This window comes from Tetrao urogallus (genome assembly GCF_951394365.1).
Source record: "Tetrao urogallus genome assembly, chromosome: 5".
NCBI classification, from domain to species: Eukaryota; Metazoa; Chordata; class Aves; order Galliformes; family Phasianidae; genus Tetrao; species Tetrao urogallus.
The window spans coordinates 6,201,298-6,227,402 of NC_136818.1; the positions used below are offsets into that span (position 1 = coordinate 6,201,298).

Below are 26,105 nucleotides of genomic sequence, written 5' to 3' on the forward strand. Positions count from 1 at the left end.
GGTTTTGCTGCTCAGATGATCCCTGTTTGGAAAGACAAAACTTAATATCTTTGAACGTTTGCTTCATCGCAGGGAGCTGATCCTCTCTCAAAAGGGTCTAATGCTGTGGAAGAAGAGTCTGGAATGGCCTTAATGTGTTCACTTATTAATTTGTTTTTAGTCACAACATTCCTGCTATGAAATCCTAAAGTGGATGGTTGTTCCCATTTCTTTGCAATGTCCACCTATAGATGTCATGTAAGAACATGAATGTTTAATGTTTATGCAGTATCTGTGTCTGCACTGCCACCATTTGTCATCTACATATTTTTAGTTTTCCATTTTCCTTAATAAACAACAACCAGACTGTTTTTACTGTGGTTAATAGAGGTCCTTCCATTAAACCCATGCATAATGCTGCTGCTGCGTTTTCTTAATGCTGTGCCCCTTAAATGTTATCAAGTTTACGGAACTGGGGACTTGAACAAATGCATTATTCAGTTCTAAAGAAAATTGCTTGGAACTTCTATCATATTTAGCCCCTCTGATTAGACTTAGAAAAAATGAGCTGAGATTGAGACATGAGCTTTGACTGAAGAAGTGTGGAGATGCCCTGCTGTGCTGTATTTCTGTATTGCTGAAGCAGTTTCTTTTTGTCCAGATTGTCGCTGGTCCTGTGGTGCAGGAACCTCTATTTGGTTTTCATATCCTATAGATGCAAAATAAAGGATGTTTTTGTCTCTTGACCGACTTGTGTATCTTGCTGATGAGTACTGGGGCCAATACAGAAAAACCCAAACAAACCAGAACCTTCCATTTTTCCTGGAGGTTTTTTAGATGAACATGATCAGGAGCTGTGTATGACTGCAAAAACCACACTGATGATAAACGAGACACATTAAAAAGAATCTTCTGGTTATTGCCATATATGATGGATAACCTAATTTAAAATGTGCTCTGCTAGGAAGCTGTTTTCACTGTAATTTGATACAGACTTGTGGGTAGTTGTTGTAGCTTATAGATACCTCCAGCACTTTCCTGTGTCTTTTTCTGCTGTCCTTGTGTAATGTTTTGCATATCTTGTTACAGTATCAAAGTTACTTTGAGTTCAGTAGTAATACTTTGACTTCAGTTGTTAACCATTGTTTATTAACTGTTAACAGAAACTGTAAAAACTCATGGTTGTGTATTCAGAGAAGAAACATAGGATTTAACTCTTGGTTTATTCTACCTTTATTGGACACTTCTTGTTTAAGCCACATCAGTAAATATTGATTTGTAAAAATGATGGTGGATAATGACAGTCCATAGTCACAGTATTTGACTTAATCCTCTTGTAGTACTACAGAGTCTGAGCTTCTAAGTTTCAGCTTTGTCTTCATCAAGGACCAGTCACTCCTCAGGTATACAGGCCAGCAGGTCAGGTGTCTCTGACACGTGAGAATGGATATTAGTCATATTAGAAATCCTGGTAGTAATATGTGCTGGTGGCACAGCAGAAAGTGGGGATTAGTAGTGGGATGCTACAAACTCTTAACGAATACCAAGTCTAGCAAATATTTTCCTGCATTTACACTTGAGTAATATTTTGTTCGGAGTTGCTGATCAGCACGCGCTGACAGTTAGCTGTGTAAAGCATACTTAAAAATGTTTGCTTTTTTCACGTGAAGATTGTTTGAGTATTGGCAGTACTTCGGTGGTTCTGTGGTACGTGGTTATGCTTAGGAGGTTGGACCTCTCTAGAAGTCTCTGCAGCACTGGTGTACAGGCTAGAGTGGCCCAATGCTTCTGGGAGACATGAGCTTTTCTGTGTATTGCTGTCTGGCTGCCTTGTCTGCACACAGCTCAGTAAGTCTGAGAACTGTCTTTTTCCTTGTGCATGTACCAAGTGCTAGATTTACTGAGTGTGAGCTGTGCTGTTTATTCTTTTGCACTACACCTGGGAAATCTATTGAGCGTCAGTTGATGTTCATTTTCACTTAAATATGTTTTTTTATTTTAAGAATGTACTTTAATGGCAGTGTTGTTTACCAAGAGCATTTACTGAATGGAGAACATCTTATGGCATGTTTTGAAGCAAGCTAACCACTTTTTAAAGCAAAATATAGTAGTCTGTCCTGATTTATTTTTCTTCCTCTGCATACCTGATTGAAAACTTTTTTTCTCTTCTCAGGCAGCTATAAATGGTGTAATACCACAAGAAAATGGCATTCTGCAAAGGTAAGCGCAGAGGGATGGAGTAGTACATACAGAGAATGATGCTGCATAGTAGTTGCATTTTTGTTTCTGAATACCAAGATGATGATATAATTCTCCTTTTAAAGCAGTTTTTGTGAGCCATAAATTCGATTCCTGACAAAGCTGATTTCACAATCAGTTTTTCCCAAAACAGTGAAGAACAAGCTCAACCATCTGTTTAAATTAATGATTTTTTATTTTATATTAATTAGGTCATTAACTGGTGGTAGATATAATGCTAGATAAAATAAAGTTGCTTCCTTCTACAAATAGCTTTACTGATTTCCTTTCAGTTTTTAAATTAAATTTTGGCTCATATATTGATGCTTGGATACCTTGGAGTCACTGAAGCATGATCTCCTAAGAGCTGATGAGGCAACTGAATACAACAGAACAGGAGTTGAGCTACTTGAGAGAGGCAGTTAAATATTATTTTTAATTTTGTTCAGGAAAATAGTCAAGGTACTGTTTTTAAAAGTTTATTTTAATGATTAAAGAAGATGCTTAGTGTAGGTGATGTGATGTTCTGGCATAAATGCCAATGCTCACTAAAGCTATTATTAAATAAATCGGTTTTTTTGGATCAAGATAAAACCTTATTTGCTTGATAAAGTTACTAGATGTATATTCACTGTTAAGCCTGCGTGATCTGATTGATCAAGTCTCTTCTGTGTCAAGTACTATTTCTACTTATGTTAATAAGTCCTGACCTCAAAGCATTAAAATTCAAAACACCAGAACATTTACAGCCATTTTGTGAGGGAGAAGGATTTGGGCAGCAGTTATACCAGACTTTGGTAACAGGTAGGTTTGATGTCCACTTAACGCAGCTTTCTTCATTAGGAAATTCTTCATTTGTAGAAATGATGGGACAATAAAATGTGTCTCAAGTCTTTTTTATTTTCCTTTTTTCTTTCTGTGGTAGAAGTTTAAAATTAGGCCTGCTAGACTTAGAAGCCTACCTTCCAGTGGCTTTCAGATGAGGTTGATTTACTGATTTGGATGCTTTTTAGTGGCTTTCTATGCTTCATTAGAGATTGCAAGTCAGATATGTAAAATACTTTTGGTGATGGAATGAAGTATATTTAATGCAGCTGAACTTGAATTCAAGTTTTACTTTATAGTTCAGTTGTGTTCTGCTTAAATAAATAAATAAGTTCAGCTCCTGAGAATCAGAATATTCTTTGCTTCTGAGTTCTGCTAACGAAAATGGTTACAGTACTAAGTTTTGGTTAGGCATCAAATTGAAAACAAAAACAAAAACCCCAAGAACAAACAAAAAGCCCAACAAACATATTGCTCAGTATTTAAACTTTTTTAAAGCTTGAAAAGAAGTCTTCTCCCTTGTTTTACAAGCATAATACATGTTTTTTTTTTTTTTTTTTTTTTTTTTAATTTTATTTTCAAAAATGGAAGTCACAGTATTGTGGTATGCAATAGCTTGGTGCTATTTATTGCACTTCTGTGACATGAGTCCATCCACATTCATATTTTTTTTTCTAAGTTCAGTCCTTACAGGCTTGACTTGCATAAGAAACATTTCCATTGATCCAGAGATCTTATAGTATCTTCAGGAAGGAGAGTATGCATTTTTTTAAATAAATTCTGTTTAGGAATGGAAATGAGGCAAATTGCATCCCTGTATTTCTTAAATGCATGCTCAGCTTCCATTTTTTCAGTGCATTCATTTTATTAGCTTACATCCTCCCTCAGGGTACCCTGTTGGTGCCCAAGACACATAATCCTCTAAACAGAGAGCACTGTCTTACTGGTAAGAACATCTACAGCGTGAAGCCCTGTGAAGTGTCTCGCCAGCAAAACTTTATTTCAGTACATCATAATTTTCTTTGGCCTAGAGTTATGTTTCTTAAATTCAATGTTTTGTTACCTTTGGTTCTAATCTCAGTTACGTGGTGCTTTTTATGAGAGGTTCACTGAGGAGGATGAGTTGTGCTTCTGGGTAATCTGGGTTTCCCAGTTTATTCTTTTATTTTAAGCTTTACTTCTTATTCTAAATTGCATATGATGCTGGCCTAGTGATACAGAAAACTGGTGGTTGCCATGGTGCAAATTTTTATATGGTCACAGCACTCTTGGAACAGGAAATAATGCTGCTTCTCAAGATAAATCTGATGTTAATTACATAGTGAACTTGAGATTATCATAATGGCTTAAATACCTGTTTGTCTTCTAAGCTGCTTTGCTATAGCACTTCTGAGTCCTTGAAATATTAATGTTTTTAATATGAAAGTTAATTTCTAATTATGAACAAAAAAAGTATTTTCAGATATGACAGTGGAGTTTATTCCAGAGGCATGTGCTGTGGACAACAGTGAGTAATTCTGTTCACTTCACAAATCTTTATTTAAACATTGTCAGTTTATTCATACTTTATCTATGTATCCTTCAGTGAGTACGGTGGAGAGACTTTACAAGGACCAGCATATGGCCCCACAAGTCATTCTACAGCAGCTTCTTCAGCTTCTTCATCTTCCTCAGCATTTCGCCATGTAGTGCCATCTAGACAAATAGTGGAAAGACAACCTCGAATGCTTGACTTCAGGGTTGAATACAGAGACAGAAATGTGGATGTAGTACTTGAGGACAGCTCTACAGTGGGTAAGAATGTGTAAACATCACATAACTGTTGAGGTAAAATTGTTAAAGTAAAATCAAACTAAAAAAACCCTGCTATCAAGATCTAAATCATATAGGGAAAAAAACCCCAAACCAACCAACAAAACCCCTCAAAAAATGTCCCACAAAGTGCAGTTTTCATAGCTTCTAACCATTTTCAAACCTCTTTGCAGCTTGAAAAAAGCAAAAATTTCACTAATCCATTGTAAAGGTTAGTGATCTATCAAATATTTATTTTGACATCTAGTTGTCTTATGGACTTACTTCATAAACAAAATGGAGATTACTGATTAAGTTGAGGCAAGAAAGTGTAATTTGCAGTGGGATTAATGTAGATGCAGTCAAGTAATAAGTAGATCATCTTGGCATTTCCTTTTGAATCTCTGTAGCATCATCCCTTTCTAAATAAGATTAGTGACACAATCCAGAGAATTCTTCTAAGTGTGAAAAGCATTGTAGCATCCTTCTTTTTATTTGTCTCTTTTTTTGAGGAAATTGTTTTGTTATCAGACTTGATTGTTTTTATTCTAAAGATGATGCATTTTGTACAAGTGTTTTAGAAACATGCTGTTCTTAGCATTGCAAGCATATTCTTTTTTATAATTCCTGACTGACTTAATTTACTCTTCCTAAGGAAAAACAGTATTATTTTTTTTTAAGACAATATGCAGATCAAAACAAATGAACATGTCGAGATATAGTTGATTAAAAATTTGTTGAGCTGTCACTTTGTCTGTGATGAAATTTTGAAATTGAAACCTTGGATCCTTGTTTTTCTTGTTAGTGTTTGATTTGGTATTTTTGTGGTGCCACCTAGTGATGATCAGTCGAATTCTTGATTAGCATTACTTTGCTCGGTGTGGCGCTGCACTGAGTTACATCCAAAGTAGATACAAGAGTGACCAAATCAGAATTTTTCAGCTATAGTAGGTGTGGTAGGCAATAGGTGTTTGTTTCTATTAGCTTCTTTCAGATGTAGATGATTAAGTGACAGGGCAGAAGGTGGTCGGTGTAAAACTTCTGTGTTTCTTGGCGTATGAAGGTTGAAGGAAGCCTTGTTTAAAATCTTGAGAGAAGTGTGAAAGGTAAATCATAGAATTTCAACCATAAACATCAAGAAAGCACCTTTTTGGCTTGTTCAGGGACCTGCTTGTCAGAATCCCAGATGAGGGCAGAGAGGCCTAATAGAGATGGTTGATCTTCAAGATGACCTCTTCAGAGCACAGGAACAGTCCATTTCAACATGAGGAGGAGCAGATGTGGCCAAAGGCTAGGATGGAGGAACAGAATGTGCAAAACACTGAAAAATCTGTCTGACCAGTCAAATATACAAACACTTCAATTCCTTAAGTCCAGATTATTGATTGTGGAGCTGGGTATCAGAAATGCAGGCACACTTCATTTCTGGCAAAGTGCATGGCTCCAGATGGCATGTATCTGCAGATGTATGGTTCCAGCATACATCGTGTAGAGCTACTCAAATATATGTCCAAATCACTGTATCCTCATGTGATTGTGTGAATCAGATTCTTGTTCTATGCGTTTTTTTTACTTTCATTTATTCTTTACTGTTTGAAATGTGTGTCACAATGATAACTTCACTAAAACTGGTTTTCACTGTACCTTTTCCTTATTTTTGGAAACAAAGAGATAAATGTGCATATTTTAAATATGAATTTCTTGACATTTTCTTCATTTTCTCTTCAGGAGATATCAAACATATTCTAGAAAATGAACTTCAGATTCCTGCAACTAAAATGCTGTTAAAGGGGTGGAAGACTGGAGATGTAGATGATAGTGTAAGTTTTCAGCTGTGTTTTCAGTCAACTGAATTCAGTGTTTCAAACTGAGGGTCTGAGGGTGGGGATGACAGTACAAGGTTTCTGAGTGTTAGATGTCTCAGGTGAAAGCTCTACGAGGATCTCTTATACTAAAAGCCTTATAAAGACATCAATGTATTTTGCAGTGTTTTTAGATACAATGCAGCACACCTATAGAGTTGTTATTAAATTAACAGTAGATCTTAAAAATTTGCTGGTGTTGTGAAGAAGCTTTTATAATTAAAAGGAATAAAGTAAACTAATGTGTCAAAATCAGCAAATGTTTTGTATTTACAATTTTTTTTTTCTTTCTTCAGACTGTTTTAAAAACTCTACACTTGCCAAAAAATAATAGTCTTTATGTTCTAACGCCTGACCTGCCTCCTCCTTCTTCAAGTCATTCTGGGTAAGTCTTTTGTCTATAGATTCTGCTTGTATGATTCTTTCTGTGTGTTTTCTATGAAACAGTTTGCATTCTTGCAGGAATTTGCAATCAGTAAATGTGCAGTGTTTCACTGCTCTGTGATACAAGTGTAAAGATTAACTACCTCAGCACCTCACTGTTGAAAGAAGGTTGTTTTAAGAAAACTGCGGTGTAATACATACTGAGGTTCATACAGCATTTTGCATCTTCAAGTTTGTATGACTTAATTTTTTTAAAATCTTGTCCCTGTGGAAATGAAAGCTGGTCTTTCATAGTTTATCACATTAGATTGATTCATAAACACATACAGATAGTTACCAGCAGACCAGAATTTTCTTTCTGAAGTGTGTGTCACTTTATCCTATCTTCTTGGACTTATAAAGTGTACAGTTAGAGTAATAATGTCCTCTAAGCAGGGTATCTTCTATTACTGATTTCAATACTCAAGTGTTCACTAGTCAGTGAATATTGCAAAGGTTTGAAAATTAAATAGTTTTTTATGGGTAATGGAATCGTTGTTGTTGTAATTTGTAGCCACTTTGCTTTAATTTGTTTGTCTTATTTTCTACCCTGTCTATATATAGCTTCTCGAAGGTGGATTGGTGTGTATTCTTAATGGGAAAACATGAATTTTGTTCCGTGGCCACTAGAGGGTGCACTGTAATTGAGTGTGAAAGGAGTAGCTCTGATTCTCAGTTGTCAAGTAAGCAGGAAAGATTGCAGTTTGAAATGATCAAATTGCATAATCAGGAGACTGGATTGCCTTCAAATTGTCTGAATTGCTTTTCTGTTGCTGTAGTTAGATAGCAGAATATTCTACAAATGTGATGAAGGAAACCTTTTGACAATCAATAGAAATAAATGTAGTACGTAGGTCCACAACCCTGCATGCTGTGGAGGAAATAAGAAAGCTGATGTATATTATAAAAAAAAAAAAAAGAAGTAATAATTATTAATAAAACACAAGCATTAGAAGAGGGAATAATGGTAATGGAACAGAAAGAGCTGGTTAGTACTGAGCTGTGATGTGAATTCAGTGTGCTGAAAGGAGTTGTAGTTGTGAGTAGGAACAATCAGATGTTATGCATAACGAGCTAACTGAAGGATAGTGACAATACTGTGGAAAAACCATGTAGATGCTAACAAATTTTTCAACATGGATTCCTAGTATATTTTAATTTCAATGGAAATAAATGCTGATGATTTTAACTGAAATAAACTGTGTAACAGCAACAAACTGTTTAAAAGGAGTTCTCAGGCTTTCTTGTTGAACAGTTTAAAAGAACTTTACTTCCTAATAATATCACAGTGGGTGTTAGCTTTACAGTTTATACTTGTTTCACAGAGGAGATGAGTTCTGCATATTTTTAGGATAAATTTGGTACCTTTGGGGATAGCAAATGATGATTAATTAGTGGCTACTTAAAGATAATTTGAAGGCTAGATCATCCCTTGGAGTCATAAATTCTAGATGAAAGGGGAGGCTTGCCTCCAATTAAAGCATCAATGCAGATCAAAACACATCTAATTGAAGCAATGTACCAAACCCAGTTACACTGTTTACTGCCTACTGTTAGGTCAGTTATTATTCAGATTAGTTTGGTACCCTCAATTTTTAAAAGCATGATGTTCTCATCTATTATTAATGGATGTTAAGGAACTTTGCCTCTTACTTTTCAACTTCATCTGTCATTTTCTTTAAATGCCTTCTATTTTGAAACATAGAAAAATAGCCATGATTTCAATATCTTCAGAAAGTGATATATGAGCAACCTGAGATTTCAGTATGTGATGTTTTATGCATATGCCTTTTATAACAAAGTAGTCTAATCTCAGCTCTATAAACTCCAGTTTGTTTCTGTTCTTGATGCTCAGGGAGAATAAAGTCTGAGACATCTTTTTCCAGTGTGTTGGTATGTAGGCACTTGTGACAGACCCAATGGCCTAAACCCAAAACTAAGTTAAACTGGCATCTAAATGGAATAGTTTAAACAAGCAGAAATCTCATAGGGCATCTTCATTCACCAGTGGCATACCTAAAGCTTTCATAGGTAATAGAAACCCAGTGAAGGACTACTGCATGTTAGGTGTGAAGATTAAATTGAAATGTCAAATACCACATGTGAGGTTGGCAAAGCCATACCTGTCCATGCACAGCACCTGGAACAAGACAATGCATTCTGTGAACAGTGGGTGTAGTGAAGCATGATTTCTAGTGAATTCCTGCCTCATTCCAACAGCTTCAGTAACTCATCTCTCCATCTTCCCTTGATCTTGCTTACCTCTGGCAGTACTTCAGTTCCTCCAATACATTCAGTAGCCCATATCATTTTTTTTCATCTTGCTTAGACTGCCAGCCTGCCCTGCTTCTGTTCTGCAGATAGTTCTGTAACCAGGTAATAGTGAATGACGAGAGATGCCACATGCTGCAGTTACTTCTTGTGATCATTGTCCAGCAGTTGGCTGAATGTAAGAGGATTACACCCAATGTAATTTGGGTCCCTTTTCTCTGTCCTGCTGTTGATTTATGCCTGGTATTTGAGTCCTTTGTGAGGCTGTCAGATTTCTCTGAGACTAATGAATATGTATAAATTTGCTGGATAAAACAAGTAAGAAAAACATTATTTGCTTTGGAAATCCATTTTAAAAAAGAAAGGTACCAATGAAGTCCATCATTCAGTTGTCCAAGGGAGTGATCCCTTGCACTTGCTTTGTTGGATTAGATTCTTCACTTCCATCCAATGGTTTTTCTTACCTTTGTTGCCATGGGTGCTTCTAGAAAGCTGGCTCTACTTAGTTCAGGAGAAAGGTTTGGGAGAATGCAATAGAGAGGAACATCAAAAGCGCAGGCATGCTGGTCTGGCCATGCAGATAGGTTTTCCAGGTGGTCTTTCCTTTCAGTTTGGTGTATTCTAAGAGGTGCTTCTTACCAAGTAATTTTGTTACTGTCATTTCAATTAATAGCTTGACCAAGTGTACTCTAGGTCAGGTTGATGGTTGGACTTGGAGATCTTGAAGATTGTTTCCAACCGAGACAGTTTTAAGAATCTATATGTTGGAGGTGATTACAGTGATGTATTTCTTTGCTAAGTGATTGTAATTTATTTTAGAAATGTAATTGTTTGTGAGGATAGGAATAAAAATTATATATGCATGGCAAATAATGGGTATGTATTTTGCTGAGTACGTGTTTTTTTAAATTGTTGCAGAGCAGTGATTATGGCATGGTGTTTTAGTGTATGTTATCAACTGTAGCAGAGTGTTAATTAAGAATGATATAACCTGCAACTCCAATTATTAGTATTGTCTGTTTAGCTGGACAGGAGCAGTGCCTTGCTTTAGTTACTTTGAAAGCATCAATAAGGATGGTAAGATTAATGTTTTATTTTCACATCTGCTCATGAGACAGTTTAAAAATCCTGAAGTTTAAAATGCAATAGAATGTAAACAAAGGGACTTCTGCTCATTTACATGTTAGCCAGATCTGCTGATTGCTGTTTGAACCTAATCTACCATCTCTTGCTGCATTAGCTACAACAAACATTACATTTACATACTGATTTCTTATTTTGTTTTAATGTAAATAATCTGTAATTACAGTAAATTTGGACTTCTGTTGACATGAGCTTGTATAAATCCGTAAGTTTAAAATGGAAATGTTAATTACCTTGTGTCATGCCTACTTATACAAAATTCTGAGGTTTTGGAGAATTCTTGTGGCTGAGGAAGATACTGCCTACTAGGAAATTCTGAATGCATTTCATTTAAAAAAACAAAAACAAAACTGAACTGAAATGAAAAGGAATATTTGCTGATCACTGAATTAGGATATACTTTTGGTTTCAAAGCTAAAAGCATTACTAAAATTTCAAAGAAAAATGCAATTTAGAGAGCAAAGTATTAAACCAGTGTTAAATGAAGGCATCAAATCGGTCATTTAACAATGGATACAACAATTTATTTTATTTATTAAGCATTTCAGCACAATAAGAAGTAGAAGCTTAAAATGTAAACACCACTACTGATGTCATCTTTCTTCAGCATTGTGTTGACTGAACAGTTGCTGTCCCCTTAAGTCTAGCATTATTTGCAGCTTAACATTTTTTGGCTAAATATTGTTTCTCTTCATGTATTAGACTTGCTGTTTATAAATTTTGCTATATTAGAATTCAGATGGAGAGCTTGTAAATAAACTCATTAGTGATTTTTAATCCTGTTATTTGAGTGAGTGAAAAAATTTCTTGCAACTTCAAACTTGAAATTTCAGCTTTAAAGAGGAACATTTTTGTTTGCACATCGTGCATTTTCAACCCCGACTGAATCTTGGTCCATTGCTGAGGTTCCTGCTCATTGTGATGATGCTGATAACCAGTGCTATAAGGGCAATCCATATGCAATCCTAAACTGATCCAGGTTTCTCTTGCTAAATCTGGTGAGAATAAGGACTATTTTCTTTCGCCTGTTCTCAGACTTGCTTCTTTTTCCAAATGTAGGCAGAGTTTCTGTAATGGATGATTGGTGCCTAATAATACAGTCAAGTTCCCTTGCCTCCTGTGCTGACACAAATGTGTAATCATTCAGCTGAGGAAAAAAAAGTAACATTAAGCTATCAGCAAATGCTTTTGAAAGCTGGAGTTTGCAGCAGCAGAGAAGCACTGCTGATAAAAGTGGCCTACTTTAGTTCTGCTTCTAGAATTTGATTCCTTTCACCACTAATTAATCCTCAGATTAATTAAATTCTGTTAGCATTGGTGGCAAAAAACAAACAAACAAACAAACTTGCCTTCAATGGAAACTAGAGTTTGACACTGATTTTTTTTTTTTTTTTTAATTTCATCCTCTCCTCCTCATTTCTTCCTTTTCCTTTTCTCTTTTAATTCAGATATTTCATTTGGAAGATGGTAGCCAACTAGTAACGTTTGAAGGAAACCGAAACTGCTGCATACATGGATGCAATAATTTTAGAAAATTGCATAGTGTTCAGAGGCAGTTATGTACTTCTTAAAGAAAAAAGCATCAACTTGCTCAGGAGTAGTGTCCTGCTTAGATAACTTTATACTGTACATTTGAGCATGGCCTGGGGAAATGAATTTAGGAGGGACCTACATGGCTGGTTCTCCAGTGGCGTGTTCAAATCAACCCCATCCCACAGAGGAGTGTGGGCACCTATTGCCCGTCAGGTGCACTGACAACTCTTCATAACTTGTGAAGGTATGGTCCATGTCTCAGGGCTTCAGACCACACAGTTTTGAAATGGGAGCTCAGTGGATTGGGTCAATTGAGCAGTGCATTTCTATGTAAGCATTCCTTGGCACAATTTCTTTACCTTATTTTTCTTGCAAAAAAAGGCGAATAATTGACCATGCACTTGAATTGCTAACGTTTGTTGAAACAATTTTTTTTTAGTCAACTTTTTTTTAAGCTACCCTAATTTTCAGCCTACTCTTTGTACTTGGCTATGGATAAATACAGAAAATTTACTTGGTAACATTTGCTATTCTCATTCAGAATATCTAGAGATGTCAAAATCTGTAGTTACTTTGAAGCTTTTAATTTTAAGGCACTTCATTTAGCTGTTTGATAAGTATGTTTTCCCCTTTCTAAGTACTTTCCACTGTCACATCTAGATTAAGTACAGAAATTGAAAACCTTTCCTTTGAGTGTATCTATAATTTTCTTTTCCATATAATATTTTGAATCTGGATGATATGGAAGCGTGTGTTTTATGCTTGCTTTATGGGACTGAGGGTGTAATCTAACTGCCCTATTTAATTCCATATTTACATCAATTATGAAATGAAAACGTGTTGTGCTAGCAGTTTGCATCTGCAAAAGATTTTCTCAAGAACAGCTCTAGCAGAGCCTTTGTGACAATAGAATCCACGTGCTGTAATTAATAATATTTTTAGGACAGTTATGTACATCAGTTGCCTCCAGTACTTGCTTGAAAACAAAGAAAAAAAGTCATAATCTGAAAAAGCACAGCGGGACACTTTAGTTGCTACTGAACATTTGCCAAAAGAAAGTATGGTTATAGCAATGCTAAACTCACTAAGAATCTAATTAGAATTACCTGTGAAAATCAGCACGCAACTTTTCAGAGTCTTCTTTGTGGGACTTCAGGTATTTTTAAATTTTTCCAGCCTGTTCTTATGAGGCTGTGACAAGTGGAGCTGACTGCACATTCAGCATAGTTCACTCAATTCAATTACATGCATGGTGTCTATTGTACATTAGAACATACCTAGCATTAACAATGATTTAAATTAGTTTTCTTTATTACAAAAGCACATAAAAGACAAGAGAACTTGCACTTTATGATTTTGTTTTGTAGTATGTGATTGTTATGTATAAGATGTCACAGAATCCAAATTACGTTGCTGGGTGAAGATATTTTTGTAAGGTAATTTTTCTCGAGATGCTAAAGCAATTAATGCATCTCTTGCTAAAGCATCCGTTGAGTATTGCATGGGCTCCTTACCATCTGAGCAGCCAAACTGCAGATCAGTAATTACAGTAGAAGGAATAACTAACAAATCAAGACTCAAATAATCTAGCAGTCTTTTCTGTCTTCTTGTATCTTAAGATACAGCTGAGCTCATCTGCATACTGAATTTGTCCTTTATTACTTAGAGAAGTGGCATATTGAACTGTGGTGAAACTGAGATCTGAAGGAAAAAAAAAGTTTCGCATTCTTGTGAGAGTGTGTTATAAGGAAAAATGAAGTAGATAAACTCAATTGAATTCCATCTGCTGCTGAATGGGTCAAGTCTGTATAAATATTGATTAGAAGTGTAGCATGTGGTTATTATGCAGTTTTGTAGCCTATGTAAGTTTTTGTACACTGCTATAATTGCTTTCTCTATGACAGATGTCCTTTGACAGGAGAAACTTACGTAATTTTGTACCTAATTAATCAGGATGCGTTTCTAACATCTAGGTGTTTTGTTACTGGGAAAATCACAATAAACAAGTTTGTGACATAAAGTTGACCTCTTTAATCTGTATCTTAAGATTTTCTTTTAATTCATATTATTAAAGATATTTGAATGTACAGTTAAAACAATTTGAGCAGAACTAACTTATATAAACGCTCAGTAACCCCAAGAGAAATTTTGCTGTGGTTAGTTTTCCAGTTCTAATTAGCCAGGTTTATGTGCTTTGAAAATAAATGGAAGAATTTCCATTTGATTTATGCTTCAGGTAACCCTAAAGAATTGAGAGCATGCTTTGCCTTGTTCTACTTACCATCGATTTTTAACGTGCATTGTAGCTTGATATTTTGTCTGGTCATCAACATGCTTACAAGCCTGGTATTAATGACATAATGAGTGCTAAATAGACCTGATGTTTGTGAAGATGATGTGACTCTCAATTTTGAGAATACTTAACATTAGGAGAGCTTTAAAGGCTGCAGTCACCTTATTAAGGAAGGAGTTCAGGAATGGCCTTTGGTCATTCTCAGCATGCCTCCTTGCATTTAAGAGTGAAAAGAGAGATGATAATGTTGTGCCTGGACTTGTCCATGTAGAGTTTAGGATACCCTGGGGTTTTTGCATCTAACTGTAAAACAAGCTCTAACATGCTTATCCCTGATTTTCTTGTTTTTCTTTCAACCATTTCAGAGCCCTGCAGGAGTCATTAAATCAAAACTTCATGCTGATCATCACCCATCGAGAAGTCCAGCGGGAGTACAACCTCAACTTCTCAGGAAGCAGTACCATTCAGGAGGTGAGTGCTGTTTCACAGCTGAAGAATAAATGTAGCTCATTATAGCTAGTGCCAGCTCTGTTAAAGACAGTTTCACATGGTCTTGTTGGAAACTCCTTTGTTTTATTAGTCTTATTTTTAGTTTAATCAATTCGCTCATCAAGATTACCGTAATTTGATCAAAGAACAAAAAGTTTTCTGTTATGTTATACAGGAAAGATGCTACTTTTTACATGATAATAACAAAAAATGTGTGCAGCATTTACTGAGTTATTCCATAGGGATGAGAAAAGACATTTTATTTTTAAGCCCTTTGAATCTGTTGCTATCTACTCTTCTTGTAATTGGCTCCATCTTCATTTTATAGTCACCTGTGCTATTGCTGGTTGTTATTGTAGTGCTCCAATTCTTACAGACTTGGTAGTCTTATGGTTTCTTTATATAATGGATGTCACTGCTGTTCTGTAGAATGGCCAGCAAGGGGTGATATTGTAGAGAACTTCTTCAAAATTAAAACCTTTAGGAGCAAATATCTGTGAATCTGGACCTTCTGAATTCAGAACAAGGAGTTGCTGCTTATTTGTAAAAATTCCTTTCTAAGCGAAAGGTTCTTTTTCTAATGCTTCATGGTGTTTCTAACGCCACATGTTTTGGATGTTACTTTCCATATAACTCAGTAACTTCTGGAAATATCACAAACAATGCAGAAGTGGGAATCTTAAGAATTCATATTATGAAATGTTAAGATTAAATGTTTGCTTTTATCATGAAATGTGTACTTGCTATTGATCTGACACTTCCCTCAATCTTCCAGTGTTAAACACATTTTTTGGAAATGTTTCATTTGATAAGGTGGCAGAATTATTTTAAGTTCAACAATATTAGCTATTAGAGCATTATCAGAGCAACAGTGAGAAGTAATTACCAACTGTTTTCATTCTGAATCTTGTTATTCTAAAGATGTAAATTTTAATTTTCCTCTCTGTGAAAGCCTGTTTCCTGTTTTGGTTTTTTAAACCTTCTGTAGTAAGTTCTGTTATTTTTTTTTTAAATACAAACACACAAATCTAGTTGCAGCAGTTTGTTTCTTTGAGGAGTCAAGCACTAGTCTTTAAAATTAGAATCAGTTGTTTTAATAATTTATTCCCATAAATCTTCAAATTACTTGTAGTTTCAAATAGTGAGATCCTGAAAGCAATCACGCTTGCTTGCATGTTGCCAGTTTATTTGTTTATTTTTACCTATGCTGTATGAATTACTGGTTTACTGGTACACTTTACCAGACTTAAAGGACCCAAAAAGCTGTGATAATGCATGGGAATTTAGGCTTTTCTGTTTACAGTCAATGTGTTATCAGATAGACTCAGCTTGATTTATAAGTGAGTTATAATTTTCTCCCCTAAGGAAGCCAAAAAACCCACATACACCTACAATCTCATACCCATATTAGTATGAAGCATCAAACCTTTATTTGCCTTGTTTTTCTGTGTCTAAGCGTTACATCCAGTAGAGTGTATAAAATTATGAAGATAATTTCAAAGCTAAATGAAAAAAGAATGCTGGACTTTCCTGTGCTATGGATGGTGAACAGGTGAATATGTCTGTGCAAAGTCTTGTGGAAATCCCTGGGGACTTAGCTGAGACAAAATAATTGGTGAACATTTGTCTAATTATTGAAAACAAGCACTATTTTATATGTTAACTCCCTAATGACCTTGTAATTTTTTTTTCCTTTTAGATCGTAGGGATCGTAGGTTGTAATGAATGACTGATGAATTCACTTACTTTATGTGATTTGGAGGAGTTGGTGGTATCTTTCCTTCTTTTCTCTTACATATTTCAGTCCATTCAAGTGTCCGTCAGATTTTCTTTTTCCTTTTCTCTCTCGTTTGCCCTTTAATAAATTAATAGTTTGCTTCTGTTATGTTTTTGTGATCATGGAAAGCTTCATGAAAGTTGCAGCTGCCAACCACAAGAGGGCAGGAAGGACTATTCAATTATTACCTAAAAATACCACTCAGTGTTTTCAAATTAGCTGCTGGTATATTAACAAAAAGGAGTATAATGGCCAAGTTATTGTTTGATTTACAGATAATTGGCATATTGCAGGGAGGAGACTTAATTTCACCCTTTTAAATTAAACAGGGAGATTTGAAAAGACATAAAATATTCATTAATGCTCAGTGATTATAAAGCAGTGGCATATATTTATTCTACCTTTATTACTGTTTCGATGGGAAAATACTGCAAATATTTCAGAAATCGAGTTGGCCATACTGACAAGTTGAAATGTTTAAGCAGTGTTAATGCAATCTTCTCACATGGTATATCCTATGCAGAAAGATTCAAAATGACTACATCAATTATTAAAAGAAAAATTTTAAATTCTGAAAATGTTCTATTGTTTGCCACAGTTGGGTGCAACTGTCTCTGTAGGGCTGTTTGTTTGGCTTGTTGTTATCTATACTGTAAGATTTGGAGTGCTAATAGTATTTTTTCCAGGTGTTTCCAATAATAATAAAAACAAACTACCACCCTTTGAAAACTATCAAAGATTATTGCAAAGAATTAAATGCAAAATCCGTTGAGGTGTCAGCTCTGGTTTATTAAAACACTGTTGCTTTGGTTCTCTGTGCTCATTGCATCAAATGTGATTGTAAATGATATTTGGGTGATTTGATGTTTCTAAAAAACCAAACCTGATAAGCAACTTACTATTTAATGGGGAAACAAACCAACCAAAAATTCTCTAAGAGAAGCCTTAAGCTCAGGTCTCAGTACAATTTCTCTTGTTTTAAATCAGTAGCTGGATTTTGGATGGTTCTTAATTTTTTCTTTCCTACATGTTTTATTGGCATCTTCAACTCTTCAAATATTAAGATGTAATTTCTCAGTTTTTAGAAAAAGTTTCTATCAGTTATTTTGATGGGGGCTCATCAGCCTGTGGGGCATCATTGGAACTCAAATAAAAATGAAACTGCCAAATTCTCTCTTGTTCTGTTTATTATTTTTCAGTGAGTTGGGCAGGGCAGTTGTTAACTTGGAAAGTTAATGATAGCATGGTGGCCTAAATTGCAAATTAATTTGTGTCACAAGATTCTGACATCTGTTTGTTCTTGTAGAATTGCAGTATTAAATTAATTCTGGGCAGATACTGTTCTGGGAAATATCATGATTACTTTTTTCCATGATCTGCATTTTAAAGTGAAAATTAGTAGGGTTTGTGCCAGTTTGAAGACGGTAAATTAATATATTTCCAATGTATTGTATGGTTGAATAAGGGCAGTTATAACAAATTGAACTGCTAATACTTGCAGGACTACAGTGAACTTTCCATCTGAATACTTGCTCTTTATTCTGCTAAAATAATTTGTAGAGATTATCCCTGCTGAAGTATGAGAATTTTTTAATGTTGATTTGACAAGCCATGTGCTAAATATTATAACACATTGCCACATTAAGCATAAATGATTTCCTGTCTATTTTTATGAAGTCAGTTAGAAATTAAGGTTTCTTCTATATCTCTTTTGCAAGTTGTACTTATTATTTGATAGAGGAGAAGGACTTCCCTTTGCATAGGGGTAATATCTAAATAATGGAAAGCGAGTTTTTGTTCTCATCTTGAAGTATACACAAACTAATTTGCAGAAAACTCTCTGTCACAAAAGCATGCTTCAAACTTCGTGTTAAGTCAGTGACACGGGGGAAAGTCTCAAAAAAATCTTAACAAACTGGGTATCTCCATCAAAAAGAGTTGGCATTTGTCTGTTTTACTGCTGGTAGAGACTTTGAAGCCGTTTTTGTTATTCCTGTGTGCTGGATTACTGAAGTATCCAATGTACGCAGTCTGTGGCTGCTAAAGGGTGGATACATTGGCAGAATGTTGGACCTCTTGTAAATCAGTGCATTTTTTCTTGAAGTGTCCAGTTGGGAATACTAGGAGAAGCATGTAGCAGGTACTGTAATGCCTAGTAAAGCATAAAATCCGTGCAAACAATGCAAAGGTGCATCTCTGAAATACAGGCTGCCTTTGCATGGCTGCATTTGCTATTTATGCCGTTCCTTTAGCCAATAAAGCAATCAGAGGCTAGCATCGTAGCATCCTGTCACCTGTGATAGGTAATATATTTGTTCTTTGTTCCCTATAGACTTACTGGCTAATGTGGAATATGAAAAGCAATGTATCCAATAGCACTGCAGGCAGGAGGAGGAACTGTGTGTACATAGAGCTGCTTGTGATGAGAAGAGCTAGAAATTCTGTGCTGCCAGACCCTAATGATAGTTTGGATTGATTTTTTTTTTTGAACTATTTTAGAGAAGTTGGTGAATGCGAAACAAGATTTGAAAACTGTGTGAATGTTTATGCAGGCAGAAACCTTATTTAAAAGGTTTGAATAATTGTAATATGTAAATATAGATAAGCAGATGAATTACTTTCAATACAGAAAAAGATTTCCATTGAGAGCTTTGTATGTTTTTCAGATCAGATTTTTGATATTTGTACAAAATATTTTCAAACTTATTATTGAGTGAGATCGCCCATAGTAAAGGTCAGACACTGACAGGGGGCACAACACGTATGTGTAGATCGTGTTCTTTGTAACTAATTGCAGTAGAATACATTTGCCAAAGATGCTAATATGAGCATCTCCAAATATTGTACATATATGAGAAGTTGTCAGATTTTTGGGCTGTTTAATTGTTTTAAAGTAGTTACACTTTTCTTAGGTGAATAAAAACCAGCAGTTAGCAGATCTTTTCTTTATATGCAAAGGTGCACAAGCATTCTGTACTGTTGTTCTCTTTCTATCAGAGAAACCAGCAGAATACGTTGTGGCTATACATATTCAGGTTCCTTTTTGTGAAAATTGTATGGTGGTGTTGTTTTTCTGTTTGTTTGTTTTTTGCTGTTTAAAGCAATTTGTCAGGTAAAAATTCTATTGAATTTATTGTGAGTAACGAGAACAGTAAATGGAATTTGAACATCTATTGCTGCAGTAGCCTTGCTGTTCTGCTATGGGAAGTGAGTGCTGTCTGGCTAGCTAGGTTTGGACTTAAACCAGCAGAGAAAAGTCTATACAGTATGATGATTTCTGATTTTTAGGGGGAGGGGAGAGAGAGGGCTTTTCCTGAAGAACGGAACATTGCGAAACTGAACTCTGTATACTGAGAGAGACCTGTGATAAACTTTCTGTAAGTTGTCATGTTATCAATTATCTGAAAAAGAAGTTTCTTGGGAAATAAGGGGAATCCATCTGTTTGTTACCTCCTTGGAAGTGATAACTTTATGAGGCATTTAAAATGCCTTAATGTTTGCCTTAGAGATCTGTTTCTAAGAGATTGAGTTGATTAAGGCATACAACCATTTCTCTTTTCATGCAACAGAAAATGCAATTGGAGGTAATGGAAGGACTCTCTTTTACTTCTCTTTTAATTATGAAGCGTACTATATTCCTGGCAGAACATGTTTCATAACCTGTAATTTGGTTTTGGTGGGTTTGGATGTGCACATCATTAAAGAAACGATCTTCAGTTATCAAAAACTGGAAAACATGGACATTTTTATATGCAAGAAAAGGCAGAGAGTAAATAATTGCACTGGTGACCAATACTGTAATAATCCTGTTTTACAATATGCACTTGACAGGTTGTAATAGTGCTAATTGAAGAGACTAATTCACACTTGCTTCATTCTATTCAAAGGCAAAATCAGCAGCTTGTTTTGCTTTTGACCAGATGGTCCTGATGAACACCTACTGTGCACTTTAAGTGCTTTACTAGAATTACAAAGGCTGGGGGCTGCGTCCGACTCAAAATGATTTGAGAAGAGAAAAAAACCTCACTGCTCAATGGATTTGGTGCAACTAAATTAATTCTAGTGGACCCATTACACATTGAGCCCCCTTTTCAAAGTGCTGAGCCTCCTCGTTTGTTCTGTAGCAATGAGAAAGTGAAAGGCAGATTACTGCAAACAGAAATAAAAAAAAAAAGTGCTGTGAAAAGGAGAAAAGAGGCCTTGAAGCCTTTTCATATCATTTGGGTTTTTCAAGTGCGTTATTTTTGGGGAGGGTGGATGTATGAAAAGCCAATTGGAGTTTTTTTTGTTTTAAAGTGCGCTATTTAAGTACTATGAATATAAAAGCAAGAGCAACAGTTGACTGAGTTTACTGTGGTAAAGCTTTGTGTCCAAGGATGAATCAAATTCATTATAGTCAATGCTTTGTATTTTCATATGAATGTAGGGTTAGTTTCACAAGACTGTGTCTGTTTAGGATAATTATAATTTAATATTTTCCTTTCATAAAGTTATCACTGTAAATATCTAAAATTTACTGAAGGCGAGTTTTTTATCTCGCATAAATTTAGAAGCACTCAGAGTTTAAAACTCCAGCGGAAGCTGTTTAATTTCCAAAGGCAGGAGAGGCATGTTCCAGTGGCGCTGAAGCACAGATTATTATAACTAATTAGAAGTCACACATCTGTTAGCTTTCGATTTGTCGGTGCTGGGAGTTTTGTGTGCATGTTTATATCTCTCGTCTTTCTGTCTTTATTTCGTTCCCCGTCTCTGTTAAACTCCTTCCATAAATGTAGTTGGATTTGAGAGAAACTCTCCAAGGATGAGGATCAATTTATTTGAATTTGCAAGTAATGAGGAGTCATTGTTATAATTTTGATTATAGGTCCTGTGCTATAAATGCTCAGTCATGTGAGTTGTCCTTATTTTAGAAGTAATCACGTTGAATTGAACGGCTTTGCTCGTGTAATTTAAGGATGCTGAGGATTTTGGGGATCAAGACCTAATTTAAAACCCTGAATTTTTTAAAAACTGCAATTAAAACCATCACCCACTATTCTGATTCTGAATATTTGCCGTTATACTTCCAGAGGTGGGGAATTTTTATGCATGGCTTCTATCATAATGATAGCTATTAAAAAGGTGTTACCGTGAAATGACAAGAGAACCTAAGCAGCTTTATGAACATATTAAACAGCCACGTTCCTGGTTCCTGTGCTGGTTAGAATGGGAAGGCAGTGTGCTGTGGCTAAATGCAGCAGCACTGCAATCTCTATAAATGCCAGTTAGTTGAATCAAAGGTGAAAAAATTAGTTAATGTTTTTCACGATTAAAAAATAGTTTACACCTTCTAAATTACCGAGCCACGAATCAACCTTTCTGTCCTATGTAAGCTGTAGAATGAACGCTCCTATTATTGCATTATATACACTTATATTAAAAAAAAATAAATCATTGAATTACTGATTTGTTTTCAAACAATGAAATTTGTATTTGTGCAAATTATGGTAGGCTCAGTGTTTTCTCATGTTTTCTCATCAAACAACCCAATTATAAATAGTGAGGTGCTAATGAACTGTTGTTCTGGAAAAGTTTTTTTCTCTCTTTTTTTTTTTTTTTTTTAAACTTGAGTAAGAAAGGAAACACTTCACAATTTTAGAGTGCTTGCACAGTGTGAAAATATTTGAGAATACTGTACTTATGTAAATTATGTTGGTGCTGTCACTTTTAAATACACAACAGAAGCTGATCTAAAAATCTCTTATGTTCATATGGAGTGCAGCTACAGTCTCGATGTTGTAAATTGCTCATTTAATTGGGAGCTGATTATTTAGTTAATTCAGTCGTACACGTATACATCTATTTTGGTAAGATAATCTTTGAACCTAAATATAGGCTATAATAGTGCATTCGTTTACGAGAAAGATAAACTTTAATGGAGAATTGAGGTGATGAGAATGTTTTACATAGCAGCTGTGGAGCCGAGAGACTGAAGTGATCTTAGCATCTTAACAACGGTGCAATGATTGTACTGCACTATACTGTTCTGTAATCATTGCGCAAAGAGAACAGTTGCTATTTCAAGTGTGAATTATTAATTTCTTTGTCTGGTCCTTATTGTCACAGTGAAACAGTGTGCTATGTCTTTAGTAAACCCGTTGCCTAAGGTTTTTCAGTTATATTTCTATGCTTGTGTAAAACATGAACTTAAAAAGTTAGTCTTTTGTGTTTGCACCAAGAATCATGAGCATATATTGAAGAGCCTTGCACTCATTTAAAGGATAATATGGCCTCATAATCACCCTCAATAAATTCGTGTTACTGTTCTTAAAAAGGGTTATAGAGGCGCTCAGCAAACATTTGCAGTAAGTGGCAAAATTTATGCCTTGCTTTGTGATAGTTGCGTGACCAGACAGTGGGCTATAGGATTGTTTTAAGGTTTTTACAGCTGCAGGCAAAAAGCATCTGTTCCCAGAAAAGCCCATTGTTTAATTTTGACACTGACTTTTCCATGCTGTTTGTACCAGACCCTGGATTAGGTGCCACTAAGATAAAATTTGAGTTGCTCCCAAATACAGCTGTCACTCTACATAGCCTTGTAGCTTAGGGAAAGTAGACATAATCAAAACAAGCATTTTTTGTGCAAGGTCATCTCAGTTGACTGAAAAAGCTCCAAGCAGAGTTTTGACAATATTCTATCTTTTGACTAGCTAGGCTATTAGCTTTTGTGTTTATTTAATCATTCTTCCAATGATCGCTAACATGTTTGAATGCCTCAGAAATAATGAAAGAGGGATTTTTTAAACTTTCTACTTTTTCTTTTGCATGTACTTTTCACTGTATTTTTGGTTAAGCAGTTATTGTGGTATTGCATAAATGCTGTATTGGCTCTATATCTCTACAGTGAAATGGAATGATTTAAAAAAAAATCAGGGAAAACTGACATTTTTGAAAAAGGTTCTTTTCCTTCAAAGTTTCCAGTGAATTAAAAAATGAAAGAGCACTTCATTTTATGTATCCCAGAGTTGTGTTAATTTCTACCCAGCTGGTCTAAAATGATTGATACAAAGCCAAATTTGTGACTGCCTGCATTACAAAGTCTGTAATTTGCTAATGAATTATGATAATAATCTTTCATCATACATGAAAGATTTAGACAAACAATTTACTAACTATATAGTTTGATCACAATTTTTGGGTTTGTACCAAATCTTGAATCTACTTTGTTTTTCTCAGCCTAGATTAGCAAACCAAAGTGAACTTCTTATAACCTTGTTTTGAAAGCAGTGGTGCTGGAAGATAAGTAGAAATGACAGTGGACAGCTTAAGTGATAGCTATCAGCACCACGATTAATGTATATACAAATGAAACCAGCCAGTCTTCAACTAGAGAAGCATCACAGCATGAATGGTGCAAGAAATTGTTTAAGTCTGCTTCTTGGGACACACGAGTAAATTCAGTCAAGTAGAAATGTTTCTCAGATTAACCCTCCTTCAGGTGCAGAAGTGATGAAGTATCTAAAGCATAGCTAAATGCATATGAGAAAGCTAGGCTTGAAAAGATAACTGGATCCTCAAGAAATGGAGGTCACAAGATCGAGTCAACTTGAGTGAGGTTGGTGGCTACCAGTGTGCCATGGCAGCAGAACTGCTGGCTTGTGCTGTGCACGAAGGGCCTTTTGTGGAGACTGCTCGCACTGGGATGTGAGCACACTGTAAGCAGGTCCCTTCTTATATGAAATCAACTTATTTTTGGTCATCTTGGAGAGTGGACTGTGCACTTTCTGACTAAATGTTGCTTCCCAGTTTGCATTTTTTTGCATTGGATGTTTCGATTTTCCAATAATAAGCAACAGGAAAAAAGCCCAAAAATGTTTGGTTCAGTGCCCTCTGAGTTCTCTCCCGTTTTGCAGATACACTCTATTTTCTTCTGTTCCTCTTGAGCTCAGTTCAGTTCAACGGATTTCAGAAGGTGATGTTTCTACTTGATCTTCACAGCTGATAGCAACTGAAGAACAGTTCTGTAAAGACTGTTTGAATTCATTCTGTTTGGAAGAGGAAAAGATTATCAGATGATATTGAATTTCTTGAGTTACCTACAGAAACTCTAACAAATATTCTAGCAGCCAGCATAAAATGTTTCTCATGTTGATTCTTTGCACAACTGCTCTGCCATGGGTTGCAACGTGTAAGTGTAGACTAAAAGTTAGTGTTTTACAGGAAGATTTAAGAAGTAATGTAAAAATATGTCCTATGGCTTAATCCTAGTTTACTACTCTTGGTTCTTTAAAATTTGAACTCTCACACTGCTCAGACCGAACAAAATGCTCCAGTGAATTTCCATGTTTTTCCTTGGCCTTATGAGACTCAACTTTGGAATATTAACCTGAACATGTCTGACTTGACAGTTTACCTTCTGCTCCAGGGAGAGAAGTTCTGTTGAACGTTCTGTATTACCAAAAGTGTATCCTATTTCACTGTTCTGTTGCCGCTGTTAGTGGAGGATGTCAGAGCTTCTCTATTGTTGTTTGTCTTGTCCCTGCCCAGGCTGTCTTGTGGTCACAGTTCTCAGCTGTGTGCACAGGGGATGTTCTCAGCTGCAGTCTGGCCTTTTCTCTGCCAGCCCAGTGTCACTGCACAGAATAAAAAAGAGCCAAGACCTTTTAAGTAGAGTGGGTGAAAGAGGCTGTTAGTTAAAGCTGAAATTGTCAACACTTCCCAGATTAATTTAAGTACTTCTTATGCTCCTACTTTTGAATTATTCAGGAATGAGTGATTCTTGCCTTAGAAGAGGAACTTCTTTTGGGTAAGCACAAGCAAGGAGTTTGCACAAGATATAGAGGGGAGATGCTGAACTGAAATTATGGCTATGGATAAACTTATGTTTGCACACAAAGATAATCGTCAAGGTTTCTTAAAATTACTTTTAGAAATGCTTAGATTACTAGGAAGTAGCCTGACTTCAGAAAGGAGTGAAACGATTTTGAGAACACTGTAAAATCTTTAGTTTTGTTTCTCTTTCTCTTCTGTTTCTGAAATAAAATGCAGGGGGACTTTGGGTGCTGTGTTGGGTACTGATGCTGAAACATCAGTTCCTACGATTCATACTCTGTTTTCAATTCCCTTTTAATGGAAATGTGGTAAGATGTGTACAGTTAGGCTGTGTGATTTTTTGCCATTTTAGAAGTAAGTACAACTTTCTAGGAACGGATTTTATCACTGCCTGGCAGACATGTTGTAGAAAAATAGTAATAGCCCTTGTTGGTTCTATTTTTTTTTTTTTTTTTTTTTTTCCTCAATGCAGAGTTCTAAGTATCTTCCACTGCCCAAGGGCTAAATGGCTATGATTAATGTAGTAAGGAATCTTTCAGATTACACCTTACCAGATGCAAGTTAATGATGTTAAGAGGGAGTTGTTAGGATAGCACCATAAATGGAAAAGTCTGTGATTTTTATTTTGCTTGCTGTCGTATGATACAGTGCACAGAAAGCAAAGCGCAGT

At 35.6% G+C, this 26,105-nt stretch overlaps 1 protein-coding gene across 1 annotated transcript in view; it reads left to right on the forward strand.

Annotated features, from left to right (window-relative positions):
* The window catches only part of FAF1 (Fas associated factor 1), a gene marked incomplete at both ends in the record, with an annotated part of 143,134 nt that overhangs the window by 29,173 nt on the left and 87,856 nt on the right, over positions 1 to 26,105 (forward strand). The window contains 5 exons of the mRNA XM_079536576.1: positions 2,153 to 2,199; positions 4,628 to 4,836; positions 6,562 to 6,653; positions 6,992 to 7,080; positions 14,724 to 14,829. Of these exons, the coding sequence (XP_079392702.1) occupies positions 2,153 to 2,199; positions 4,628 to 4,836; positions 6,562 to 6,653; positions 6,992 to 7,080; positions 14,724 to 14,829 (543 nt within the window). The remainder of the gene's footprint in view (positions 1 to 2,152; positions 2,200 to 4,627; positions 4,837 to 6,561; positions 6,654 to 6,991; positions 7,081 to 14,723; positions 14,830 to 26,105) is intronic.